A 27,827-nucleotide genomic window follows, 5' to 3' on the forward strand; every position below is an offset into this window, starting at 1 on the left:
TGTTCAATCGTCCAATATTTACGCTCTTTACACCAAGCGAAGCGTGTTTTGGCATTTACCAGCGTTATGTGTGGCTTATGGGCAGCCGCTCGACGCTGAAATCCAAGTTCTCTCACCTCCTGCCTAACGGTCATAGTACCTGCAGTGGATCCTGAGGTAGTTTGGAATTCCTGTGTGATGGTGTGTATTGATGTCTGCCTATTACTCATTACGACCCTCTTCAAATGTCGGCGGTCTCTGTCAGTCAATAGACGAGGACGGCCTGTACGCTTTGGTGCTGTACGTATTTCATTACGTTTCCACTTCACTATCACATCGGAAACAGTCGACCTAGGGATGTTTAGGAGTGCGGAAATCTCGCGTACAGACGGATGACACAAGTGACACAAAATCACCTGGCCACGTTCGAAGTCCGTGTGTTCTGCGGAGCGGCCCATTCTGTTCTATCGCGATGTTTAATGACTACTGAGATCGCTGATATGGAGTACCTGGCAGTATGTGGCAGCACAATGCACCTTACATGAAAAACGTATGTGTTTGGAGGTGTCCGGATCCTTTCCATCATATAATCCGGTTGTCATTAAATTGTGCGTCTGCGGTTTCTGTTTCGAAGCTATTCCGTTGATTCTTCAGAAGACTCTCCACTTCCCTCTAGAAGAGGTTACTAGCCTAACTTCCTAGAGTAGCCCGGTGCTGGGTCTGCCATCTACAGGTCTCCTGACCCGTTTTTCTGTCAGGGTTTTCTTTCTTAGCCGAAAGTCTTATTTAAAACACCGAGAACTCGCCCTTCAGTCTCTTCCGTCTGCTGCACAACTTATAAGCAAGTGCAGTGCCTGCGGGCAACGCAGTTTACATGATCTTAGACGTGGGTGTAGGATTTGCTGCTACAGCTGTCTAGAAACGTAGTAGAGGCGGTACCCAGGGTTTTTATCTACGACCATAACAGCCTTTGTGCAGGAATTCTCATGGTATAATACGAATTTTGAGTTCCAAAATCCAGGGCCCTAAGGATGTGTCCATACGATAACCGCGACTCAGCATTCTATGACATTATTTTGAGCTACAAAGATGTTATTTTCAGAAAATGTGCTAATTCATTAGCCCATGTGCAAATGTAAAAGAAAGCCGATAGCAATTCATTTCGATTTATCCAAGACTTTTGCAAAAATTGTTCAATGTAGTAGTTCCGAAAGTTTGTGTCTATGCCCTAGGTAGCTCCATATTTCCTTAGCTTTAAGTTTCACATATGAAGTATACAAATTATACGCTGGAAAGTATTAACTTTAGGGACACTTAGAGACAGTGTTATTTGCATAAATACATGGAACAGTGGAATTAATTTAATAATGTAATTACTTTCTTCTTTTGGGCATTGTATGCCACAATATTGTAACTGAAAATTAATGTTTGGAATTTTCGGTGTTATCAGAAAGATATATTTACCACGTGGGATGTATTTAGCTCCCTTAGGGAACCCATTATTGTCGGAGAGAATTTTTGAGTCAAAACAGCTTTCGCCTAAAACCAAGCGTGACAATTCCTTCCATTTGTTTCTGTGGTTGTAGTGATTGCCATTCCTTTTAAAATACCATTGATTAGTTCTATGATGGTAAATCAGCTGTGTATGGTTGGGATAAGAAGTGAAGCACTGCGTTCAAGATGGGGATAAGTCCATAAGCAATCATTTTGAAAAAATAACAAAAAATATATAATTTGTATAGTTTTGCAATAAGCTTAATTCGGGCGTTGGGTGTGATACCGTACATCTTTAGAAGCAAATTTTCGAATCTGCTTCATAAAAATGACTATAAAACCTACCAACAAATCCCCTTTTTACACTGAACATGAACGCCATATTTTGAATAATTACGCAATATAAAAATTACCTATACATTTAATCTCTTTATACACTGGTACACTCAAGTAAAGATAATTGAAGAAATTTAGATTCATTGCTAATGGATGTTACAGGCAAATTTAAAATAACTCCTTGTCCCATGCTACTCTTTCTGAATCTTCCGGTGTGTTTTGTTGTCCTTTGCCAGAAAATCGCTCAGTAATGATCCTGAAATAATTCTGATAATGTAAAAGTATCAATGCACTCATTTTACCAACATCATTGGCCTTGGCAGATTTTATTGGTACTAGGACAAAGTAGGCTGGGGGCACGCCTGACATAGCAAGATGCCTACCAGTTTTTACAAGTGAAAAATCGTATGTAACTAGGCCACGGCAATGAGGAAATACTGAACCATATTTTGGTGCTGCTAAGAACTCAAATATTTTAAGAAGTTACAGCTCATATATTTCTTTCTACTGTAACAGTTTCTTTGTTAGTTCTATTGCATAGGAGTCTCGATCACATACCATCTATGAATGGCGAAGTGAAAAGATGTATGGCGTAGTACAGAAAACCTAGTGTTGAGCACGAAAAGTGTACCAGAAATGAACAACCACACGATTCCTATTTTGACTCGTACATGCATCTGAAAAAAACATACCGTTTCCTTACAGTAATAGTTACGTGTTTTTCAATAATACTCATTAGCAGAAAGAAAAACAACTTCGTTTGGGTCATTCCTAACTGTTTTCTCATCATACACGTACGTGAATGTATTATCATCAGAGAACCTGTGTACCCCAAGAAAAACAAACCCAATGTTGCCTCTAATAGAACATCTCCACAACAGGTATATGTGGAACCGGAATCTTCTGTACAGAAATGATTACTTTCGTTATAGGAACAGAAAGCTGGCTAAAGCCGGAGATAAATTCTGCCGAAATATTTACAGAGGCGTTACTTTCTAGTCCCCTTTGACTAATTCCTCACGTTTTTTCTTAGAATCAAAAAATGAATTGTCTCTTAACTTTTAATGATTAAGTTCCCTTTCCTCATGGCGTACATCAGGTGTCTGAAGAACTGGGAATGCATAAACCCTTTGCAATTAATGAAATAGCGCATGCATATGTACAATTACGAAGCTTTGTCTTAAAGTATTTTTAGTATGATAAACAGTGAAATATTTACATATGCATTTTACTTCCGCCTGCTGTCTGTGAGCTGTTGTTCCACATTGACGTCGAACATAGTCGGTGGCTACATTAATGTGACTGGACCATGTATGAAGATACTGTACGGCGAGTGCACAAATCCATCATTTTGCTACAAGATAACAATTCCTAATTGCTGAATGCACGACTTAATTTTTAAGGGAAGTTAGCATGTAACGTAAAAGTATGTTTCTGTTCTAGGAGCAAAGTCGCATCATATCTCAGCTGTGGGCTCCGAACATAGAGTCAGATTTGGAGGGCGCCTTCATTCCAGAGTCTCCAATTCAGGCTCTCATCGAAGGGCGATTCACCCTGATGCCTGTCATGACAGGGACTACTTCTGCAGAGATCGGTTAGTATCCATTAAGTAGCAACACTTATTTTGTAGTGTTCAGACGACAGAATCACTAACGCAAGACACTCATCAGTACTTTGGATGTTGATGGAGACGGTAGTATCGTTTCGGAAGTACTGATTTCTATCATGATAGTAGCGCTGTACTTAGTGATGTTTAGTACCTCTAGAATTCTATGTGCTCTCCAAACAAACACAGATATTATTGTACAATTATTGGCCTGTTGAAAATTCCTTACCCATGCAACGTCGGATATTGGTGTCGTCGTAGTTTAACAGCACACGGAGGTTACGTAACTGGTTTCCATTACACTATGACCCACTAATGACATCATGTTTACATGATCATGTCGCTGAATTAATAACGTCAATTATACTGATCAATAACTGCAGAGCTTCATTTACAGTGTTGTACTTGCTGCTGCTGTCAGTAGATACGAATACAAATTACACTCTATTTCCGAATAATTAGTTTCCGTGCCTCTCATTCTCAAACCCTTAGCCCATGAGATAGGTAAATTATTACGTACTTCTGGAAATAAGCTTCTTTTGGGATGTTACATCCAAAATTTTGTTACATAAACCTGAAATAGGCAAGGAAAACGTACAATTAATACAAACAAAGCTATCTGACTTGTGACAGAAACCATTAGCTAGTTTTTGACTGCAACACCTGTGACAAATTGATGGGTCATGTCATCAGATCGAAGTGTGAAGCGCGGTGAGACTAACTCCGACTAACTGGCAGTTTTGTGAGGAAGTGTAGCTCATCTACGTCCCTTCCTTGCTACACTAAATCTGACTTGGACGTGAAGGCCTTTAATACTTGTCAGTGCTACAAAATCTTCTACGGTTGTCACCGCTCCAATAAGCGGTTCGACATGGTTAGAAACCTGTGAAGATTTTGATAATTCTTTTCTGAATTTCTCACCGTGTAGGAACGGTTCGAACAATTATGAAGTATAATGCATATTTAAAATGCTTTCGTTCAAGAGGGGAGTATATTTCAGGAGGAAAGATAAATCCCAAATATCTGAAGTTCGAATGATTATAAGATGCACCTTATTCACCGTTTTGACATTATTTGAGTTTCAGTTACTAGCATAATTACGGTAAATCCTGGGTGAAGGACGTTTAGAGTATACTGAAGATGGCGTACGTAGAAAAATATTTTGTATGCCTCCAGCAACTGCACCCCCCAGAGATGGAATCCGTTCACAGGACAATACATTTGAAAACGTTCATTAACTTAATAGAAAATTACGTCTAAAAATAATGCTTCGCTGCTGGATCACCTTTAATCTAGATTACCTTTAATATCCCTCTAGTACTGTAATAACGAAAAAAAGGGAAATATGAGAATTCTGGAAACGGAAATTATGGCCATCAAATCAAAAACAAAAAGACGCAGAATGTGTTCTGAAGACCTGCAACATTCGGTTTTGGTCAGTATTTCTCCATCAACGCCTCTTACTCTCCGAGATACAGAAAGCATTAGGGTTCTGAAATGGCTGAAAGCAGCATATTATCACTAACAATAAACTTAAAAGTAATCTTAAATGAATGTAAGGAATGGCGAGACTTGTTTAGAAAAAATAATAGATCTGTGCACCAACATTATCATTTACTAATGAGGAGGTGGGTGTCTCTGAAAAGTAGGTAAAACTGGTAAACGACAATATGCTCCTTTACGAGATGATAATGACGGATTTTAATGAGTATGCTTGGCACAGGGTAGCTTGGGTAGATGCAATAGCAGAAATGACAAAAATGTGAACGTTAGAGTATTTGAGGGTTTGTCCTCAGTACTTCCTTCCAGAATGCAAAACTACCCAAAATCATAAGGATGGCGCAACACTGCAATGCGTAATTAGGAATCATACAAGTGGAAATGGTTAACCCTTGCCTTCCTACAAGCTTCAAATTTACTGGAGAACGTAACATGAAACACTTCGCAGTTTGATAATTTTCACATTGAAGAATTATTTCCGGAAGTCAAAGAAGCAATAACTAAACTATGTCCGTCTGAGAACTGGACTGCCGAGCGTTCTATTCGTCATCTGATAATTATCAACGTAGCCACTGACTCAGAAGTAAACAAACAAGAAATAACTTAGTAATGACTAAATGCAGCTAAATGATAAATTGATTACGTTTTCTCAGAGTGTAAAGAAACTGTATGTCCAGATATTAAATTATTTTAACTTACGACAAGCCATTAAGATTTTGAGTAAATTTGTATACAACAGTCGAAGGAAACGGTATTAGTAGACAGAAAATCAGAAAGCGGAATTTGTGAAGTTATTTAAGGAAAAGCAGGTATAAAAGATACAATTGAGATAACTCTACAGAGTTAGAAAATGAAAATTATACAGACATCGACAAAAATGAAATTATTTAGGAAACATAAAAATACATTGCTGATCAGGAGAAGTAAAAACAAAATAAATTCAGAAATGGAGTATGACCAAAGAGAAGAAAGAGTTGTTGGCAAACATTTATAAAAACATAATCGAGTACGGGGAATTAAACAAAACTATTAGGAAATGTTTTGAGTGGTAAGGAGAATGTACGGTGACAAGCTGACAAGACAAACAACTGAAAATAATAAATCACGACGAAGAAGACGTTGATATTTACACTGAGTTACAATCACTTAAAATGGCATATCCCAATTAACAGCTGAGAGAAAATGATAAAAGTATACGAAGATTTATTTAAATGTGGTGTGTCAGGAGGTGAAAAAGTACCAACGTTGGCCAATAAAGAAAGTGGTGGTACTGGCGAAGCATTGTCAAATCATGTACATAATGTACTTCACCTTATGATGCAATGGATGCGCCTGGAGATGATGTTTTAATATACACTGATGAGCTAAAACATTATATTTGTCCTTCTTTGGAGCCCAAAAAAATGGGCGTCGTAATTATTTGCATGACCTTGGAAGCAATTGGCACCAGATATATACGCACAGGTCACTCAGTTCCCGTAAATTACGGGACGGTGATTTATGCGCATGGAGCTGGCGCCCGACCGCCTCCCAGATGTGTTCTACTGCGTTGAAACGAGGCAAATTTGATGGTCACGAAATCAACATTACTTCTCTATCATGCACTGCACGACTCTGGCTTTGTGACGGAGGGAGTTATCCTGTTGGAAGAACCCATTGAAACTGGGGAAGGTATCGTACAGGGTGTTCCACAAATAAATGTAAAGGGATGGTCCAGCGGGTTATAACAGTCTCCTTTCATAAAGTAACCCATATCCGCATCAGTCAGCATTCACCGCAAAGCGTCATTTAACAGCGTCGAATGCCGCCGGGAAGGTAGGCTTACAATCCGCCATCCGGGTCGACATGGTAGGAGGTCGGTATTACAAAGTTTTCCGTTTTTTGCGACATCAAGGTAAAGGAGAGTAGTGTTTGACGTTTCATGACTCATTTGTAAATGAGTCATGAAACGGCTCGAAATTTTGCTGTCCTGCTCGAAATCTCACATGCAACGACGCCTGAATGATTGTCGCACCCTTTCAAACATCCCAGGTAAAGTGGGCACTGCGTCGCAGCCTGTTGTTACTCGTGCTATCAGCTCTTAATCCATTTGGACAGTTGTTTTGTAAACAGTAGTATTCAGACGTCCCTAGACGAAATGGTCAACTGGCATGAAGTCGAGGGAACGTACAGGCTTTGCCACTGGCCAACCGTGTCGTATCCAGTTTCCATCAAACGTCTCCTCCAAATGATTTTGCACCGCTTGAGCGAAGTGCTCAGATGCACCATCATGGTGGTAAGGCATCCTCTGTTGGGCACTGAGTGAGACATGTTCCAATTACCAAGGCAGTTTATGTATTTTTGCAGGTGGGGATATTCGGCTGCCAAATAATTGTTAAAATTCGTAGTGAAATCTTCAGCTGTGATTTATTTTGCACAATTCGCTACTAGTTTCGATCAGCGACCATTATCAAGTTCAACTGGCAAAAAGGCAGGCTAAAATTATTGTACGAGTTTCCTGCCGTTTATGCCAGCTAAGCTTGATAATGGTCATTGACCTAGACTAGTAGCAAATTGTAAAAAATAAATCACAGCTGAAGGATTCATCACGAATTTTAAGAAATATTAAGGCAGCGTTTCTCTTAGGAAAATGAAGTATCTGAGTTCAGTCGTCAGGGAAGCATCTAAGGACCAATCACATCATCGCCTACGAAACTGGCCCAAACGTTGATGGCGAAGCACTCTTAGTGATCATAAAGTCAACGCGGACTTTCCCGTGCCCGCTCCTGCTGTTGTGGCTGATGAACACACATTCGCTTGTAAGGGCTCCCTCTTCCGCAAAAATTACAGTGTTTGGTACACACAAAAACAAATATCATTGGGATGCAGAAAATATTCTGGGCTAAGGGCAGACCATCCTCACTCCACACACGCCAGACCATGGATTGGCTTACACTCAATTCTCGAGCAACACTCCATGAACTTGCTGAGTACGTGATATGCAGCGGTGCTGACGCTTCTCCATCAAACTCTAGTTATCGCACTGTGTATTGACAACCGAGTCCACTTAGCCATAGCACCTGTTGGGTCTATCAGATAATAAATGCATTGGGTTTCAACGAAGGCATTAAATACACACACGCCATTACAATTTCTTGTCAGGAGTGAACTCACCTCAAGTGCACTTGTCTCTTTTAGGCACCTGTAGATGGTCGTGATTGTGCTTGGTGCTGGCACTCGACGGTACGGAAATAGCTAAACATACAACCATTGATCAGAGAGAGCATTTCCATCCCCGCCCCGTAAGCACAGTACATATCTGCCCTTTATTCACAAGAAAAGCGCTCCATTTCTCGTCTGATGCTCACAACACCGAACACAAGACCGTCCCCGACTCTTGACACACTGACGCAGGGTGAACCAGACCCTGCAGTGTGCGCGAGTGGCACGCTGGTGTCACATCGTAACAAACAGACATTTGCACTGCCAAAGGCAAATCGTACGCGTTCCAGCAAATGCTCGAAGCAACTCCGTGGTATTCTCCCTCAAAGAATGTCTGCTACCACTTTGACTTGGATGATGGGTTAGATGCCTAACTTCCCGGCGGTTCGCGGCGCCGAAAACGACGGCTAGCGCGGTAGGATGCGGACATGGGCTGTTTTGTGGGAGTTTCTTCTTACGAGCCACTCTGCCAGGGCTCCCAGTTTTTACATTCATTTTAGAAACACCATGTGTATGAGGGGAGCGCAAAACTGTTCACAGTTATCATTAAGACCACTTGGAAGCTCATGTGAATGTCCCCCATAGCATAGAACTACACTGACCTGGCTGAAGGCGTGTCAGGACACAGTGATATCTGATGTAACATGAAACGTGAGTCATCCGACCAGGCCACATGTTTCCTTTGACCACAATGGTCACATGCCAACGTCCAGATCTCATGGTCTTCTAGTTAGCGTTAATGACTCTCCATCGCGGGGTCGCGGGTTCGATTTCCGACGGGGCAGAGATTTTCTTCATTCGGGGACTAACATATTTCATTTCATCCTTATCGGCACGTAATACACCGAAGTGTCAACAAACTGAATCACGCGCACCTGGTGGCCGAACAACTCTCTGGCAATGAAGCCATACGATCATTTCCGTTCTCTCAACAATCGTAAGTGACAGTGTCTTGTGGCCCGTTGTGATACACGCAGCGGTCGTCTGCTGCACAGTCTCACTCTCACCTGTGTGCGCTGAACAGCGTGTTCTGAAACTCTTGCGCCTGCAGCAGAACTGTGCTGTTGTCAGATCGTCTCCTATTCTGCTATACAAAGGGGACGAACCACCGACTTTCACCTACTGTGATGACGCGTGGACGTCAAAGACCTTGTCTTCCATTCATGGATTCACAGCCTATCAACCAAAATCTACAAGTGCTCACGGCGAGCAGCCAAACAGTTTCGCAGTTTCCGAGGTTTCCTAGGTGACGGGTGATAGCCCTTTGTCAAAATTTCTTATCCCGTTTGTACCAAGCATCGTCGCTAGAATGAGTCAACATGTCTCTGTTGCGCTTATACAGAGCGGTTAGAAACACTCTGAAAAGCCTGTAACAGTGTTGCAGGACAGGTTGTGCTGAGAAATAACTGTTAAGCAAAAAATTCGAGACCTTACGCCATTCCCGCGCTTGTGCCGCTACACAGTCTAATTTAAGCACGCCACCAGATGCAATTAGTGTAGATGATAGCGCAAGAGACTGCTCAGCCTTTGGTTCTGATTCGGTCCTTACCGCCGTCCCATGTCTAACTTTTTGTATCTGTCTCTTGTTGTCGGATTTAGGAAACCGAACGTAGCCCAAGTTTGCGACACGGTCTCTGGCGGGCCGCTTGAATTTACACGAATAACGATCTGATTGGCTAACTTCAACACTAATTATCTTGAAAACGGCGCAAATAATCGAATATTTTTCTCACTTATTGTTTCACAGCCAACCTTCCCTGCAACACCCTCACAAGGTTTTCACACTGATTCTGATCACCCCATATCCTTTGCTTCTGTGTCAAGTGTCCGTAGAGCCATTACGAGCCATCCATTCTAGGGGTGAGTTGTGATGATAATGATTTGCTCCATCATTGTGTTTCAGCGCGAGGTAGATGAAAATAAGAGAAACTTGAAGATTACTACAGACTGATCATACAATGTAGGCTTTGACGGCAGGTACTGTCTTCACTAGAAACTTACTGGCTGATAGACCGTGGTCGATGTATAAAATCTCCCCTGACGTTTCGTCTCTGACTGCGGGAGACATCCTCCGAGGTAAAGCGGCGAACTGCAAAGAGAACTCGAGGAAGCACCGATTATATACGCAGCACAGAGGGCACCACTGTCCATCACGTGGCGTCGGCTATGAGACTGTCTCTGAAAATGCCAACTTCCTCGATATAAAGTAATCGATCGTCAAGCTTCCGGTAAAAAAAAATGGAAATGTCGTGTGGCTAGGGCCTCCCGTCGGGTAGACCGTTCGCCTGGTGCAGATCTTTCGATTTGACGCCACTTCGGCGACCTGCGCGTCGATGGGGATGAAATGATGATGATTAGTTATAACGCTGACATCCAAACTTTATCCAGTTTAACACCTTCCTCTTTCATGTAAAAATTATTACGGTGTTCATCAATCTCGGTGGCCTTTCTATTCATGCGCGCATAATAAAGCGAAGTTTTAGATGAGACGCTCGTCTCGCTGAATTTTACCTTCTGCTTCGGCCGATTTATCCATGCGACCCAGGTGGCAATTCCTCTTATTTTCAGATGGTTCAGATGGCTCTCAGCACTATGGTACTTAACATCTGAGACTTAGAACCACTTAAACCTAACTAATCTAAGGACATCACACACATCCATGCCCGACACAGAATTCGAACCTGCGACCGTAGCAGCAGCGTGGTTCCGGACTAAAGCGCCTAGAACCACTCCGCCACAGCGGCCGGCTCCTCTTATGTTCAACAAGACGGGTGTTAATACTTCTGTTTGTGGTACCGATATAGAGAGAGGAACAAGTAGGTATAAAGACGAGGGCTAGTAGAAATCCTTGGGTAACAGAAGATCTATCGAATTTTATCAATGAAAGGTGAAAACGTAAAAATGCAGTAAATGAAGCAGGAAAAAAGGAATACAAACATTAAAAAAAATGGTTCAAATGGTTCTGAGCACTATGCGACTTAACTTCTGAGGTCATTAGTCGCCTAGAACTTAGAACTAATTAAACCTAACTAACCTAAGGACATCACACACATCCATGCCCGAGGCAGGATTCGAACCTGCGACCGTAGCGGTCGCTCGGCTCCAGACTGCAGCGCCCAGAACCGCACGGCCACTCCGGCTGGCACAAACATTTAAAAAGTGAGATCGACAGGAAGTGCAAAATGGCTAAGCAGGGATGGCTAGAAGACAAATTTAAGGATGTAGAGGCATATCGCACCGGCTGGTGTGGCCGAGCGGTTCTAGGCGCTTCAGTCTGGTACCACGCGACGGCTACGGCCGCAGGTTCGAATCCTTTCTCGGGCATAGATGTGTGTGGCGTTCTTAGGTTAGTTAGGTTTAAGAAATTCTAAGTACTAGGGGACGCATGACCTCAGATGTTAAGTACCATAGTGCTCAGAACCATTTGAACCATTTGAGAGGCATATCTCACTAGGGGTAAGATGAATACTGCCTACAGGAAAATTAAAGAGACCTTTGGAGAAAAGAGAACCTCTTGTTTAAATATCAAGAGCGCAGATGGAAACCCAGTTCTAAGCAAAAAGGGGAAAGCAGAAATGTGGAAGGAGTATATAGAGGGTCTATACAAGGGCAAGGTACTTGAGGACAATATTATGAAAACGGAAGACGATGTAGATGAAGACGAAATGGGAGATATGAGACTTCGTGAAGAGTTTGACAGAGTACTGAAAGACCTGAGTCGAAACAAGGTCCTGGGAGTAGACAACATTCCATTAGAAGTACTGACAGCCTTGGGAGAGCCAGCCCCGAAAAAACTCTACCATCTGGTGAGGAACATGTATGAGACAGGGGAAATACCCTCAGATTTTAAGAAGATCATAATAATTCTAATTCCAAAGTAAGCAGATGCTGAGAGGTGTGAAAATTACCAGACTATCAGTTCAATAAGTTACGGCTGCAAAATACTGACACAAATTCTTTACAGATGGATGGAAAAACTGGTTAAAGCCGACCTTGGGGAAGATCAGTGTGGACTCTGTAAAAATGTTGGAACACGTTATGCAATACTGACCCTACGACTTATCTTAGAAGATAGATTAAGGAAAGGCAAACATACGTTTCCAGCATTTGTAGACTTAGATAAAAAGCTTTTGACAATGTTGACTGGAATACTACTTCAAATTCTAATGGTGGCAGGAGTCAAATACAGGGAGCGAAAGGCTATTTACAGTTTGTACAGAAACCAGGTGGCAGGTATAATAAGCGAGGGGCGTGAAAGGGAATCAGTGGTTGGGAAAGGAATGAGACAGGGTTGTAGCCTATCCCCGATGTTATTCAATCTGTATATTGAGCAAGCAGTAAAGGAAACAAAAGAAAATTTCGGAGTAGGAATTAAAATCCATGGAGAAGAAATAAAAACTTTGAGGTTTGTCGACGACATTGTAATTCTGTCAGAGACAGCAAAGGACCAGGAAGAACAGTCGAACGGATGGACAGCGTCTTGAAAGGAGGATATAAAACGAACATCAAGAAAAGCAAAACCAGGGTAATGGAATGTACTCGAATTAAGTCGGGCGATGCTGAGGGAATTAGTTTAGGAAATGAGACACTTAAAGTAGTAAAGGAGTTTTGCTATTTGGGGAGCAATATAACTAATGATGGTCGAAGTAGAGAGGATATAAAATGTAGAGTGGCAATGGCAAGGAAAGTATTTCTGAAGAAGAGAAGTTTGTTAACATCGAGTATAGATTTAAATGTCGGGAAGTCGTTTCTGAAAGTATTTGTGTGGAGTGTAGACATGTGTGGAAGTGAAATATGGACGATAAATAGTCTAGAAAAGAAGAGAATAGAAGTTATCGAAATGTGGTGCTGCAGAAGAATGCTGAAGATTACATGGGTAGACCACATGACTAATGAGGAGGTATTGAATAGAATTGGGGAGAAGAGAAATTTGTGGCAGAACTTGACTAGAAGCAGGGATCGGTTGGCAGGACATGTTCTGAGGCGTCAAGGGATCACCAATTTAGTTTTGGAGGGCAGCCGGGAGGGTAAAACTCGTAGAGGGACACCAAGAGATGAATACACTAAGCAGATTCAGAAGTATGTAGGTTGCAGCAGATACTGGGAGATATAGCAGCTTGCACCGGATAGAGTAGCATGGAGAGCTGCATCAAACCAGTCTCTGGACTGAAGACCACAACAACACAACACCGTTGGGTATATTTTGTTCGTCGATGCTCCTGATTCTCTGCCTAGAGTGAAGGGCTCGATCTATTTCGTTGCTAGAATAGCCCTTCTTCACGAAAGTCGGCCGTAGATGTTCAATGCCATTTTACAGATGAACAACTTCACAAATTTTGTACACCATGTTTACTAAGGTTTTATTACATCTATTTTTTGTCTAGGGTTGTAAATTGAATCTGAATGCAGTTAACGATGAGTATGTGTGGTCTTTCTATATACCTTACGGCCCAACGTTCCGTCCCGTCATTTAATCACAGACACATCCAGAAAATTCAATTGTCCATTACTCTCCGCCTCCAGAGTAAATTAGATTTTCAAGTTAATGCTGTTGAGATGTGTCAGGAAGGCATACAGATCCTCTGTTCAGTGTGTTCATACTACGAAAGTGTCATCGACATACCGATACCATCTGGATGGTCTCTTACTGGCAGTCTGCAGCACCCGTTGTTCAAAAGTCTCCACACACAGCAGGATTAAGAGGACTGCCTATAGCCACCCCGTCAATCTGTTCATAAAAGTCGCTTTTGTATTGATTGTAGGTTGTTGTGACGCAGTGTCTGAGCAATGCCACAGTATCGGTTGGAGAAATATCCGCTACGTGTGAGGTATTTTCGTTTACCGAAATCATGGCAAATAACGACACAATATCAAAACTAACGAGGATATCATCCGGGCCCACACTAATTTCCTTTAACTTGTTAATGAACTTAGCTGAATTTTGATTATGACTGTCAATCCTACCAACATGAGGTTGCAGCAATGAGAAAGATGTTTAACCAACTCGAGGGTGGGACCACCAACAGCGCTGACAATTGGCCTCAAAGAAATCTCAGGTTTATGCACTTTGGGTAACTATAGAGTCTAGGTTGGTACGCTTCTGTTTCATAAAGCAGTTTCTTATCATTGGAGCAGAATGATGACACTTTCACCTGACGGTTGGTCATTTCTAAAATCTTCATAGTCGGATGCTTTTGAAGTTTTTGTAACTGGAGGGAACCAAAATATCATTGATCTTCTCATGATAGGTTTCACTCTTCAATATGACGGTGGCATTCCCCTTATCTGCAGTAAGAACAGTAATGTTTTCGTCTACGTTGATATCTCTCAGGGCCTTCCTTTATGCCTGCAACAGATTTCTGGTAGGTGGCTTCCATGTACGTAGAACCGCAGCTGTTTCCATCCTAATTGCTCAGCGGGCTGCTGATTTGTCAGAATTTCAAATTCCTGTACCAGCCAAGGGAGGCAATTGTGCCGCCCCCCCCCCCCCCTAAAAATACCCACGGAGGATATTGTAGCAAATACTAAGGCAGATATCTGTCAGCTTCCACAGCAGTCCGCTAATGTAATTAGGATGAAAACAACTAGGTAAAGCTATCTCATACATAGCGGATATTTTCCCAACCGATACTGTGGCATTATTCCTACACTGCGTCACAACAACCTACTTCAGTACAATAGCAACTTTTATGAACAGATTGACGGGGTGGCTATAGGCAGTCCTTTTAATCCTGCTGTGTGTGGAGACTTTTGATCAACGGGTGCTGCAGACGGCCATTAAGAGACCAGCCAGATGGTATCGCTACGTCGGTGACACGTTCGTAGTATGGACACACTGAGCAGAGGATCTGGATGCCCTCCTCACACATCAATCAGCATTAAGCCGAAAATCCAATTTTCTATGAAGACGGAGAGTAATGGACAACTGAATTTTATGGATGTGTCTGTGATTAAATGACGGGACGGAACGTTGAGCCATAATGTATATAGATAGGTCACACATACGGACCGTTATCTGCATAAAAATACGAACCACCACTCTACGCAAGAAAGAGATGTAATAAAAACTTTGGTAGGCAGGGTGTACGAAATTGGTGAACCTGTTTATTTCAAAGATGATACTGAACATCTACGGTGAACTATCGTGAAGAATGGCTATTCTAGCAACGAGATAGATCGAGAACTTCGCTCTAGGCAGAGAATCAGAAGCAACGGCGAACAACAGCCGCCCAACGGCAAGGTTTTTCTTTCGTTCATCAATAAGGTCACAGATCGCATTGGGGAAGCGTTAAGCCAGTATGGCGTGGGAACTATTTTCAGACCCACCACGAAATTAAAAGAATATTTAAGATCCGCAAAAGATGCACGACATCCTGAGGTTACAACGGGGGTATAGAAAATTCCTTCTTGTTGTGGACAGGTTTATATTGGTACCACGAAGAGAAGTGTTAACACCCGTCTTGTTGAACATAAGAGGAATTGCCACCTGGGTCGCATGGATAAATCGGCCGAAGCAGAACATGTTTACCAGGCAGGTAAAATTCAGCGAGACGAGCGTCTCATCTAAAACATCGCTTTATTATGTGCGCATGAGTAGAAAGGCCACCGAGATTGATAAACACCGTAATAATTTTAACAGGAAAGAGGAAGGTGTAAAACTGGATAAAACTGGGATGTCAGCGTTGCACCGGAAGCTTGACGATCGATTTCTTCATATCGAGAACGTTGGCATTATCAGAGACAACCTCATAGCCGACGCCACGTGATGGACAGTGGCGCCCTCTGTACTGCGTATATAATCGGCGCTTCCTCGAGTTCTCTTCGCAGTTCGCCGCTTTACCTCGGAGGATGTCTCCCGCAGTCGGAGACGTAACGTTGAGGGAGAGTTTTAAACATCGACCACGTTCTATCAGCCCAGCAGTTTTAAGTGTTACTACAGATTGTTTGCGAAGGGATACAGTTTCTCAAAACTACGCTGCAAATGTCCTCTATCACAGGATGTGAATGACTGAAGAATCTAATATATGAAGAGGGAAAGAGGAGTCATTTTCAGTAACGTATGTCAAATTATGGCAGATGTAGGTCACTCGTTTAATTTTAGTCTAATAAGAGGTACAGCCAAATTTAAGAGTATACCATTCCTTTGTACGACCTGTTGTTACATGTGGGTCAGGAAGGCGGACGATGACAGAGACACGTATTAACAACTTAAGGGCATTAAAGAGAAACATCCTTTGAAAAATGTTATGGGCCTGTGAGAGAGGCAGAGGTCTAGAGACTAGGATACAACAACGAGCTGGCACATCTTATTCAGGCGAAAAATACAGTACAATTTATTACATGTAGAATAATACGCTGGTTAGGACATATGAAGAGCACGGCAGGCGAGTGGTGGCCCAAACGATAACGAAATACAGATTGTATTCCACCAGATTGAAATGACGACAAAGACGTCAAACATGTCCTTAAAAATATGGAGCCGAGGATGGAAGAGAATAACAGATACGCAAGGACTCAGATTGTTGAGAAGGGCTAGGTCCATCAAGGGCTGTAGTGTCAAAGAAGAAGAAGAAAAAAATTAATTTTAGTGAAGTAGTGGAACACCTCGTCTTTCAGCGAGCGATAACTTTGCACATCAGTCATCAGTGCCACCGAAGCCCTTTAATGTCAAATCTATTGTAGAGCTGGTTTAGTCTGGTGTTCTTTAATACAACTGTCTCGTAGCCACTGATGGAAAGTTGGAAATCTGTGGTAAGTTCCTATGGGACCAGACTGCTGAGGTCATTGGTCACTAGGCTTACACACTACTTAACCTTACTTAAACTAACTTACGCTAAGGACAACACTCACACCCATGACAGAGGGAGGATTCCAACCTCCTACGGGGGAGCAGCGCGAACAGTGGAAAGGCGCCTGAGACCGCTCGACTTCCCCGAGCGGTGCCACTGACGATATATCTATCCAGAATGGAACCATATTCTTATTTTTTCCTTCTATAAATTAGTTTTTATGTTTATGTGTTTCACTTTTCCATAGGATTTTCAATACTAGAAGACCCAACTCTTATTGCTGGTCTCAGTGATGAGTTCGAGGATACAGTTGGCCCCTGCCTTCATTTGCCGACGGTGGAACAACAGTCAAATGCGGCCGATAAGTTGAGAGACTTCTACTTTGGCAACGGCACCATTTCCTTGAATGATTCGGATAATCTGGTCAACGTGAGTACTCAATTAGTAATTAGTATCACCTTATGTCCTGAGAAACTTATAGACAGTTGCTTATTAAACGTTGTGTTGTATCTCACACAGAGTGTAACGAAAAGGTGTGACCAAACTTTCAGGAAACATTCCTCACGCACAGAGGAATAAAATATGTTACCAACTTTTGGTTCTTATATTCATAGCTAGTGTTTGTTGCTTCAATTTGAACGAAGGTAATGTTAACATGAAACTCACTTCAATGACTGTCTTAATATGCGTCTAACTTCCTTTCTTGTGCTGACATGTGAATAAATTCTCTGATCGTGTCGACATGTGGTTAACATCATTGCTCTACTAACGTCAAGCACATAGCTGCATCTGTTTACTGTTAATCAAGAACGTTGTTTCCAGTGGAGTGCAGTAGAAATGTACTCAGATCCGTGGTTGGCAGATGCCTGTTTGCTGTGCGAATTATCAGATGGTGATGACTGTGGAGCTCAACGTTTTTTTTACCTGAAGAGATATCCAAAACAATGGTGCTCAGAGAGGAGGACGCTTGCAGCAATTTACAATTGTTATAGGGGGCAAGGAATGTTTAAGCCATCTACTCGCGACTGGAGGAGGCCAAGAAGGAAGAGGATACCACATTTGGGTAGGAACTTATTCTTACACTTGACGACAACCCTAGTACAATCATTTGCAACAAGTAATGTTGACCACGTAACTGCCAGGAGAGTGGCCTGCTGTATTCGTGCCAAGTACAGAGTTTGCAGGCCCTACCAGCAGCTGATTTTCCCGCAGCGCTACACTTCAACCAATCGTTCATTCAACTATGTGTCCAGTCGCACGTCAGTGCAAATGTGCTTTTCACGGATGAGATTTAGTTTCCGCGTGAACATTACACTCAGAACGTATGGGCTGTCGAGCGTCCTCATGAAATTGTGCAGCAACGTTTTGGCTGCCATTGTTGGTGACTATTTCTTAGGCTCAACGGAGAAACTTAAACACAGTTTCTTAAAGAATACTCTATATGTTCTGCTAAGACATGTGCCTTTATGAGTGAGACAAAACATATACTTCACGCCCAATGGAGCTCCTCCTGACTTCAGTGTTAATGTTCGCACGCTTCTAAATAACAGTTTCCGCGACAAACGGGTGAGTAGAGGTGGGCCAATTCCTTGGGCTACATGCACCTCGAACCTAAACATACAAGACGTTTATTTGTGACGGCTTTCGAAAGCTGTTGCGTACTGAAGCCCAGTGCAAGATGTTCAGAGTCTTGGTACTTGTATTGTGGAAGATTGTGAAACAACCGATTCTCTAGGGGTACATCGAAGCATCAGAAATTCAGTGCATATGCGGGTTGATGAATGTATGCTTGCTAACGGTGAGCATTTTGAATATTTCAAACTGTGCTGATACGTTCTTGTCCTGTGTGTTTTCCATGGTTATTGCTTTAGAGAGTAGTAAAAACTGAACTCTAATATGAAAATAAAGCATTCACGTTCCCACGACAGTATAACACATTTTTCTCCTCTTAGTGTGAGGAATGTTTCCTGAAAGTTTGGCCATAGCATTTTGTTACATCCTGTATGGATAGTGACGTATTTGCTAAGACGTCGTGAAAATTTACTTTCACGTTGCATCCCATTCTTTGAAGTTGAGAGTTTAAAAACAACAAGATACACTGCAAGGTACGTGTACATCTTGCACGTACGAATGGCTGGACGCACAAAAATACATGAGAGCTGTCTAAGAGCTGTAACTAGACAAAAGTTCTACATGTCAGTATTACAGGAAACATTACCAACAGGTTAAGGGTTTGGTCACACACAATGAGTAAAGAAGTAATTACTATAATATTGTGACATTTATTTGATTACAATATGAAATACAGTAATATGAGTTATGCTGTAATTTCCTCAATAGAATAAGGAACTCTCAGTTTTACTGATTCACTCCTAAATTAAAAATAATATACTTCACAAACAATTTCATTATATTATTTGTAAATATTTTCGTGCGTTTGTAGAATAACTGACCACTTACTCTGTCTAATCAATGTGGGCCTGTGAAGCATCTTGCTTCTCGTGATTTTCCACTTCCCCAAGCTTTTCCATTTGACGAGTAACCTTATTTCGGAGGCGTGGATTGTTAATTATCCTCTCCATTAGAGAAAAATACTTCTTTTATCAGACCTTCCTTCCATGTAGTTGTGATGTTGCTGTGAAAAGATACTTATTCATACTCCATCCATTACGTTCTTCCATAAGACAACGTACCATTTTTATGACTGTCCCTTTCTGATATATGTACATGCCTTCTGGTCAAATGAATCAACTCCTGATTTACACTCTTTATAGAATAAAATTTTCTTATTGGTTTTTATGTTCTTCGGCTACAGTGGTGCTGTGGTGTAGCGTACTTACTATAGCAATATCGCCGAAGCCTTCAGTTGGAGTAGAATTTTCTATTTTTCTTGTTACACTACCCCTTGATAGACCGGGTGCAATTTTCATGATACTATGTACACGTATTCTACTCATCTGTGGCAGTGATTTACTCTAATGAGTTCCATCATGACGTATAAGGAAATTAGAAATCCTGTCTTCTGTATCATATAATTCTTCACAGTTTGTTTCCCTTGGGTTCATTATTCTGGCATCGGTGTCCGAAACTCTGCGGTCTCCTTGATCAAAGAGAGTTTGATCATCAAGTCATTCTGTAATTCATACCGCAGAAGATGGACTCTCAATACCCTAGTACAACGAGCTGTCACTGGACAATCACTTTAAACTTTCATAGTTATGTCATCATTGTCTTAACACAGTTCCATTGGTAAGTGTTTTTTATCAGTTCTTCGCGGTTAATGAGTGTTCCCTTAATGTCCCAATTTTTTCCTGTTTGTGACAGACCAGAGTTGGCTAAAAAGGTTTTATCCACCCGACGCAGACGTATGTCCTGACTGCACTCCTCTTTTAATGTGGACTGCATTTCAGCACTACGTTCAATAAGGTTTCGACTTATTAGTCCTCTAGTCTGTTATATTACAGATTTGGTGAGCGACATCTTTCACTACACGGCGTCCACTACCACTGTTTCTGCCCTATACATTTTAACTTCCAATGATACGCTCTAGTTCCCCATGTCTCTTACTGGGGCATGAGTGTCCATTAGCTCTGTTTCTGTCCTACAGGCCTTATCTGCAGTGAATTGTCCTTATTCCGTAGGTATTTTATTGGGGCATCAGTTTTGTGGCTTTTGACATTCAACTAAGATGTGTAAATTCAAAGTTTAGCCTTTCGTTTATCAACCTTTGAAGAGACTAAGAAATTAATCGGTTTACAGCTTGAGCGTTAAGACATCGTGCATTCTCTCTAGCCTTATGAAGCGAGAAATTGTGAGTAAATACCTGTTCCTTTTGCTCGCTGTTACGTGATTTGTATTAATAGAATTTTGTAAAACACACTTTTTGTATTCAATACAGGTTATCGCCCGAAGATCTGACTACAGTGATATGAATCGGGTTGTGTTGCCTAATAAAGGAACATATATACAGCTAATACGACCTTGAAGAAATGTAATTCATGTTCAATAAAATAATATTTAAGACTATTTTGGAGAATTTTAGAAATTTTTTTACACTAACACCTCAGCATTCTTGATACAAAATTTCGATGACTTGTGCTGATTTCAGTTGATAGTTTTTCCTCTTACAGATAGTATGGAAAACGTGTTCTAAGTAAAGAATAATGGTTATTCTGTTTGTGAAAGGAAACTGAGAATTAGACTTATCTTCATACGAGTACACGGTTATAGCTTTCACAGTACAAAGAGTTTAATGCTTCCAAACTGACAACTGTTATCAGTAATCTAGCTGTTTTAACCCACCATTAAGATAAAGGATAAATAAACTGCTGGAAGATGGCTGGTTCACTAGGGAGTTTAAAAGAACTTTGTCATGCACCAGACATGTAGGATTATAAAGCTCATAACACAAAATATTTAATTCGATTTTCAACGAATCATGTGTCTTTCCGAAGAAAATCAATTGTATTTCCAAGGATTGCACCGGACACCAACAACATTAAAGGAATGTTAATGAATTTATTGAGAAAATGAAAGGTTTCTGGCTCTAAAAGAAGTGTTTCATGCATCGAAGTTTAACACCACATAGGAGAAGCAGCCACATGAGACGTTATGGTTGTGAAATTGCTCTCAGAATTTGAGGTGACATGCATATTATACACGTAAATAAAATTTGAGCTCTAGCAAAGTGAGAAACTTAACACAGAATTTAAACTGTAGGAGATGGTATTTGTGATCGTGTTATTGGAAAGTTCAACTATAGACATGGTTTCCATCCATGGCGTTAGATGTCTTGTTGCTTGCACTTAGCTTTGATTATAAAAGCGGTTCAAAACCGGTGAGTTTCCTGCCTCTCCACAGGGGATGAAACCCTTGATCCATTGCGCTGCTAAAGCATCCATCTCATTGACTTTAGGACAAAAGAAAATGTTTAATGACGAATGTTGCAACGCTATTTTGAATTGCACCTCGGCAGTCCAAGACCATCAGAAGCTTTTGGATAGCGTGGACAAAGGCTAGGCGAACAATTAAAGTAGGGTTTCAGAAATTGATAAGTGGTTCCACTCTGGCAGTAAGTGTACTCAGTGTAATAAATTAATCAGAAAGATTTCTTGAAGTATGGACAGAACTGCAGTAGGAGCTACAACAGAGAAATTGTGTCCTTATCTTTGAAAGGCGTAAGGCATACCCTACGTTAGCTGGAAATTCCAAGGACGTTTCTACATTTTATTGTGATTTTATTGGCCTTGCCAATCATTGCGTACAGGGGGGAGGGGGGGGAGAGGAGAGACCATGGGCAGGTGTGCAAATCTTCTCTTTGTGCTACTGAATAATATACGACAGTGCACAACATGTATATCATGCAACAAATAGTGAGGAACTATGGATTAAACAAACAGATGATTGTATGAGCACTGTATTCATTACTTTGAATCGTTTCACATAGCATATATCAGCCAACAAAATTATTTTCACAATAGCAATAAACATAAAAAGTCACAGAGTAAACAGCTTTCAACTAATCTGCGTAATAGTACAACAATCTTCTACTATACACTTCGTACAGTAGCCTACGTGCTTCCTCAGATTCCAATCTATCTCAGTACAAAATTCCAGGGAAATCGGTTCAGATGGTTAGTCGTTAAAATATAACAGAACGAGTTAGCTTCGAGTTTATAATATTAGTATGAATACCACTTTCAATAACAATATCTTTTCTTCCGTGATCCGATTCTGGTTCCGATTCTTCGTGCCCCAAGCTATTCTGAAGTTACCTGCGAAAACCCCAAGAAAATATATCTAGTAATTTAGGAGAAATTTGTTCAAACCTTCAGACGTGACAGTTTTACAGATTTATTATTAGTATAAATATAGAGCTCTATACACTCACATAGTTCTATTCGGAAACATTTTGGCTCTTAAAACAGTATTTATTTTACTTTTTTCTTTGGTTATTTGAATAGGAATGATGATGACCTTATGGCATTACTGGTTGGGAGACACCGTCTGCAATTATTCGGCCGCCTAATGCAACTCTTTCAACTTTGCGACGCTTCGAAGACTTGAGCGTCTTTTTCGTGAGGATGAGATGAAATGGTTAGTACAAGACAAAGATCCAGTCCCCGAGTGAAGATAATGTCAGGCCAGACTGGAAACTGAGCGCGGGACCCAGTGATCTGAAGGCAACGATGCTAACCACTGGACCAAGAGCTGCGTACATTTTCATAGTATTGCTTTCACTGCTTAACGTCTTGTGGAATTATCGTGTTATGTGCAAAAGTTTTCGATTTTATGCTCGTCTTCCAGTATTATAACTTCAAATATACTGTCCAGTCACATTCAAGTGACCATACGTCAAAAGCCTGAACGATCACCTTTTGTAGCGTGGACGTCTGGGGGACGTTGAGAAAGAGTCAGTGAGATTTGAGATTCTGGAAGAAACTTACAGTGATGTGGAGCCATGCCGACCCCAATGGCTTTCTGTCGTTTCTCGTCCTACACGGCAACAGCAGTCTGAACGATGCAGCATAAAACGTGAATCATCTGAAAAGGACACCTGTCGGCATTCAGTGGACGTCCAGTTGAAGTATTGTCGGGAAAATCCCAAACGTCGTCGCTAACGGACAGCAGTCAGCATAGGTGCATGAACCAGGCACTTGTTTATGATAAAGCCATTTTGCCACGAACTATATACTTTAACCATAGAGGCATGCGAACAGTTTTCACTCGACACGGCTTGTATTGTATACCATCCACTGCTAGTGCTGCTACATGACGCTGCCAGTGTGTGTGGTTATTGCACGTTGACACTGAACATAGAAGTGATCACATTAATATGCATGGACTGTGTGTCTCTTCAAAGAATGGAGAAATGTGCAGAGAATATTGGTTTTATTTTTTACTGAAGTGAAACTATGGTCGCTAGTTTTTAAACATTTTCCTCATGTTTCCTTTGGTTTTAAGAATTCCACGCGGTTCCTGACCATAGCATGTGACGAAATTCTTAGTTATCTGATCTGAAGGCTAAGTTAATGTAAGCACATGATATTTCAAAGTACCCCAATGACAATACTTGTAGGACAGATTTAACTTGTTAGCTGCAAACTCATAGAAATTTAATTTGTTCTTGCCTCGCTTACAACTGTACAGTATATGTGTCAGCCAGACACATCTGTAGAAGGTACATGCCAATCGTGAGGGCATTAGGATGGCTTCTGGGGCTTACAGATGATATGTCTTATCCAGTTTCCGGGCAGAGTCGGAAAATTCGCTTTTACTCTTCAGCCTGCAGCTTCTTTTGATGCGAAACAGTTACAGATGCCACTCCATAGATCAGTCGAATACTTATTTTTCACTTACCCATCTGGGTATGCTGCATCTGTATCAATGACACCAGAAAGTAGTTAGGCTAAGTGCGATTAGGGCAAGCAGCTTTTGATAGATTCATGCGGCAGGCATAAGTGTTCTATGTCAGGATATGAGTGGATCACGACCTTGATTACTGGGAAGGCCCTGTACATTTATATACCTGATGGTGTGTGTGAAGTCGTGTTTCCCAAAGTAGTATTCGTAAAACAAAATTTAATTGTTTTTAATCAGTGACAAAGGATCTGAGGTAATATGCAAAGACGGGTCTAAAATGGGTACAACTATAGCTAGCTCTACAATATATGGCAGAGGTTGCTTTGCACCATTAGTAGTTATTATCTTTCACGTTTCATCTGCAAATGTAGCGAAGAAGAGCTGATTGCCTCCGTGCGTCTGTACCAGTCATAATCTTTATTTTATCCTTTTGTCCTTAACGTCCTTATGCAAGATGAACGTTGGAGGTAGAAGAGGATTTTTTTTAAAATTTGTGGTAAGAGAAGAGCCTATGGGACCAAACGGCTGAAGTCATCGTTCCCTAAGCTTACACACTGCTTAATCTAACTTAAACTAACTTACGCTAAGGACAACACATACACCCATGCCCAATAGAGAGACTCGAACCTCCGACTAGGGGAGCGCTGCGACCCGTGACAAGGCTCCCCAGACCACGCGGCTACCTCGCGTGGCATAGTAGAGTTGTTCTATAGTTTGCAGCAATGCTGGTTATGCCTTTTCCCGACGACAAACGTTCATCGCAGCCCATTCCTACTCAGTGAATTATTTTGCTCAATGTGGGATCTTCGGCAGTTTCAGAGATCACTATAGCTCGAAATAGTGGAAAGGGCCGTTAGTAGAGCTAGTATCTTCTCTGCGGAAACACACTACACTTTAATCTGCCAGGAAGTTTCATATCAGCGCACACTCCGCTGCAGAGTGAAAATCTCATTCTGGACACTTTAATGTGTTTAATATTAGAGATGTAAGAACTACGATGTTCTCCATTTCACATGTTTCGTTTCGGGCGAGGTGCCTGTCTATTGCAATGGACTTGCTGGTGCTGCATGAAACAAGGCAAATGGCTAACTTCAGATTTTTTTAGTGTCTGACAATCTGTTCACAACCTGTAGAGCGCTCGTATTTAGCTTAGAAGTGGCTCTAACGGATCTGAAAAGTGTACAGCTCTCGACAGAATGTAGTAATAAGTTTTTTCCATATATCTCTAAAATAATTTTGAAGTCGTATCAGGAGGCTTCATTTATGGTTGTAAGTTTTAGAAATTAGACCAAATAGTCTCGCATGAAATAATATACACTCCTGGAAATGGAAAAAAGAACACATTGACACCGGTGTGTCAGACCCACCATACTTGCTCCGGACACTGCGAGAGGGCTGTACAAGCAATGATCACACGCACGGCACAGCGGACACACCAGGAACCGCGGTGTTGGCCGTCGAATGGCGCTAGCTGCGCAGCATTTGTGCACCGCCGCCGTCAGTGTCAGCCAGTTTGCCGTGGCATACGGAGCTCCATCGCAGTCTTTAACACTGGTAGCATGCCGCGACAGCGTGGACGTGAACCGTATGTGCAGTTGACGGACTTTGAGCGAGGACGTATAGTGGGCATGCGGGAGGCCAGGTGGACGTACCGCCGAATTGCTCAACACGTGGGGCGTGAGGTCTCCACAGTACATCGATGTTGTCGCCAGTGGTCGGCGGAAGGTGCACGTGCCCGTCGACCTGGGACCGGACCGCAGCGACGCACGGATGCACGCCAAGACCGTAGGATCCTACGCAGTGCCGTAGGGGACCGCACCGCCACTTCCCAGCAAATTAGGGACACTGTTGCTCCTGGGGTATCGGCGAGGACCATTCGCAACCGTCTCCATGAAGCTGGGCTACGGTCCCGCACACCGTTAGGCCGTCTTCCGCTCACGCCCCAACATCGTGCAGCCCGCCTCCAGTGGTGTCGCGACAGGCGTGAATGGAGGGACGAATGGAGACGTGTCGTCTTCAGCGATGAGAGTCGCTTCTGCCTTGGTGCCAATGATGGTCGTATCCGTGTTTGGCGCCGTGCAGGTGAGCGCCACAATCAGGACTGCATACGACCGAGGCACACAGGGCCAACACCCAGCATCATGGTGTGGGGAGCGATCTCCTACACTGGCCGTACACCACTGGTGATCGTCGAGGGGACACTGAATAGTGCACGGTACATCCAAACCGTCATCGAACCCATCGTTCTACCATTCCTAGACCGGCAAGGGAACTTGCTGTTCCAACAGGACAATGCACGTCCGCATGTATCCCGTGCCACCCAACGTGCTCTAGAAGGTGTAAGTCAACTACCCTGGCCAGCAAGATCTCCGGATCTGTCCCCCATTGAGCATGTTTGGGACTGGATAAAGCGTCGTCTCACGCGGTCTGCACGTCCAGCACGAACGCTGGTCCAACTGAGGCGCCAGGTGGAAATGGCATGGCAAGCCGTTCCACAGGACTACATCCAGCATCTCTACGATCGTCTCCATGGGAGAATAGCAGCCTGCATTGCTGCGAAAGGTGGATATACACTGTACTAGTGCCGACATTGTGCATGCTCTGTTGCCTGTGTCTATGTACCTGTGGTTCTGTCAGTGTGATCATGTGATGTATCTGACCCCAGGAATGTGTCAATAAAGTTTCCCCTTCCTGGGACAATGAATTCACGGTGTTCTTTTTTCCATTTCCAGGAGTGTAGATGACTGACACACGCGGGAATTGGATTAAGACTTACGTAACTCTAATTAAAGCTTAAAAAAAAAAAGGTTGGGCCTCTGACAGTGCTGAAAAGAAGCCCTTGATAATGGAAGGGGCCGAAAGGGATACGAGACAGTGATAGACTGAGTATTAAAATTGGCACGTAATCTTAATTTCCGTTGTGCTTGCTAATCACTCTGAGCGATAATGTAGATTGTCTGCGTTAGATTAGACAGCTAACCTGTCTTATCTTAGATGTTTTAATTCAGCGTTGGCACGTAAGAAGTGAGGTATTCGAAGGCCCTAAGCAAAGTTTCGAGGAGCCTACTGTGACATCATATGTGCTGCGAAACTCTTGACTTACTCTAAATCGAAGTATCACGACAATGTGACCAGTGGTGGTGTAAGAGGCGCTCACAGAATTACTTATACACAATCAGAACTAGTTCTACATCTACATCTACATTGATACTCCGCAAGCCACCCAACGGTGTGTGGCGGAGGGCACTTTACGTGCCACTGTCATTACCTCCCTTTCCTGTTCCAGTCGCGTATGGTTCGCGGGAAGAACGACTGTCTGAAAGCCTCCGTGCGCGCTCTAATCTCTCTAATTTTACATTCGTGATCTCCTCGGGAAGTATAAGTAGGGGGAAGCAATATATTCGATACCTCATCCAGAAACACACCCTCTCGAAACCTGGCGAGCAAGCTACACCGCGATGCAGAGCGCCTCTCTTGCAGAGTCTGCCACTTGAGTTTATTAAACATCTCCGTAACGCTATCACGGTTACCAAATAACCCAGTGACGAAACGCGCCGCTC

General features: G+C 42.3%; 1 protein-coding gene across 1 annotated transcript in view; it reads left to right on the top strand.

Moving 5' to 3' along the window:
- The window catches only part of LOC124788812 (cholinesterase-like), an 83,229-nt gene that overhangs the window by 31,706 nt on the left and 23,696 nt on the right, over positions 1 to 27,827 (top strand). The window contains exons 6-8 of the mRNA XM_047256093.1: positions 2,958 to 2,981; positions 3,277 to 3,403; positions 17,153 to 17,334. Coding sequence (XP_047112049.1) covers positions 2,958 to 2,981; positions 3,277 to 3,403; positions 17,153 to 17,334 — 333 coding nt within the window. The remainder of the gene's footprint in view (positions 1 to 2,957; positions 2,982 to 3,276; positions 3,404 to 17,152; positions 17,335 to 27,827) is intronic.

The sequence above is a fragment of the Schistocerca piceifrons genome, chromosome 3 (genome assembly GCF_021461385.2).
Source record: "Schistocerca piceifrons isolate TAMUIC-IGC-003096 chromosome 3, iqSchPice1.1, whole genome shotgun sequence".
Taxonomy (NCBI): Eukaryota; Metazoa; Arthropoda; class Insecta; order Orthoptera; family Acrididae; genus Schistocerca; species Schistocerca piceifrons.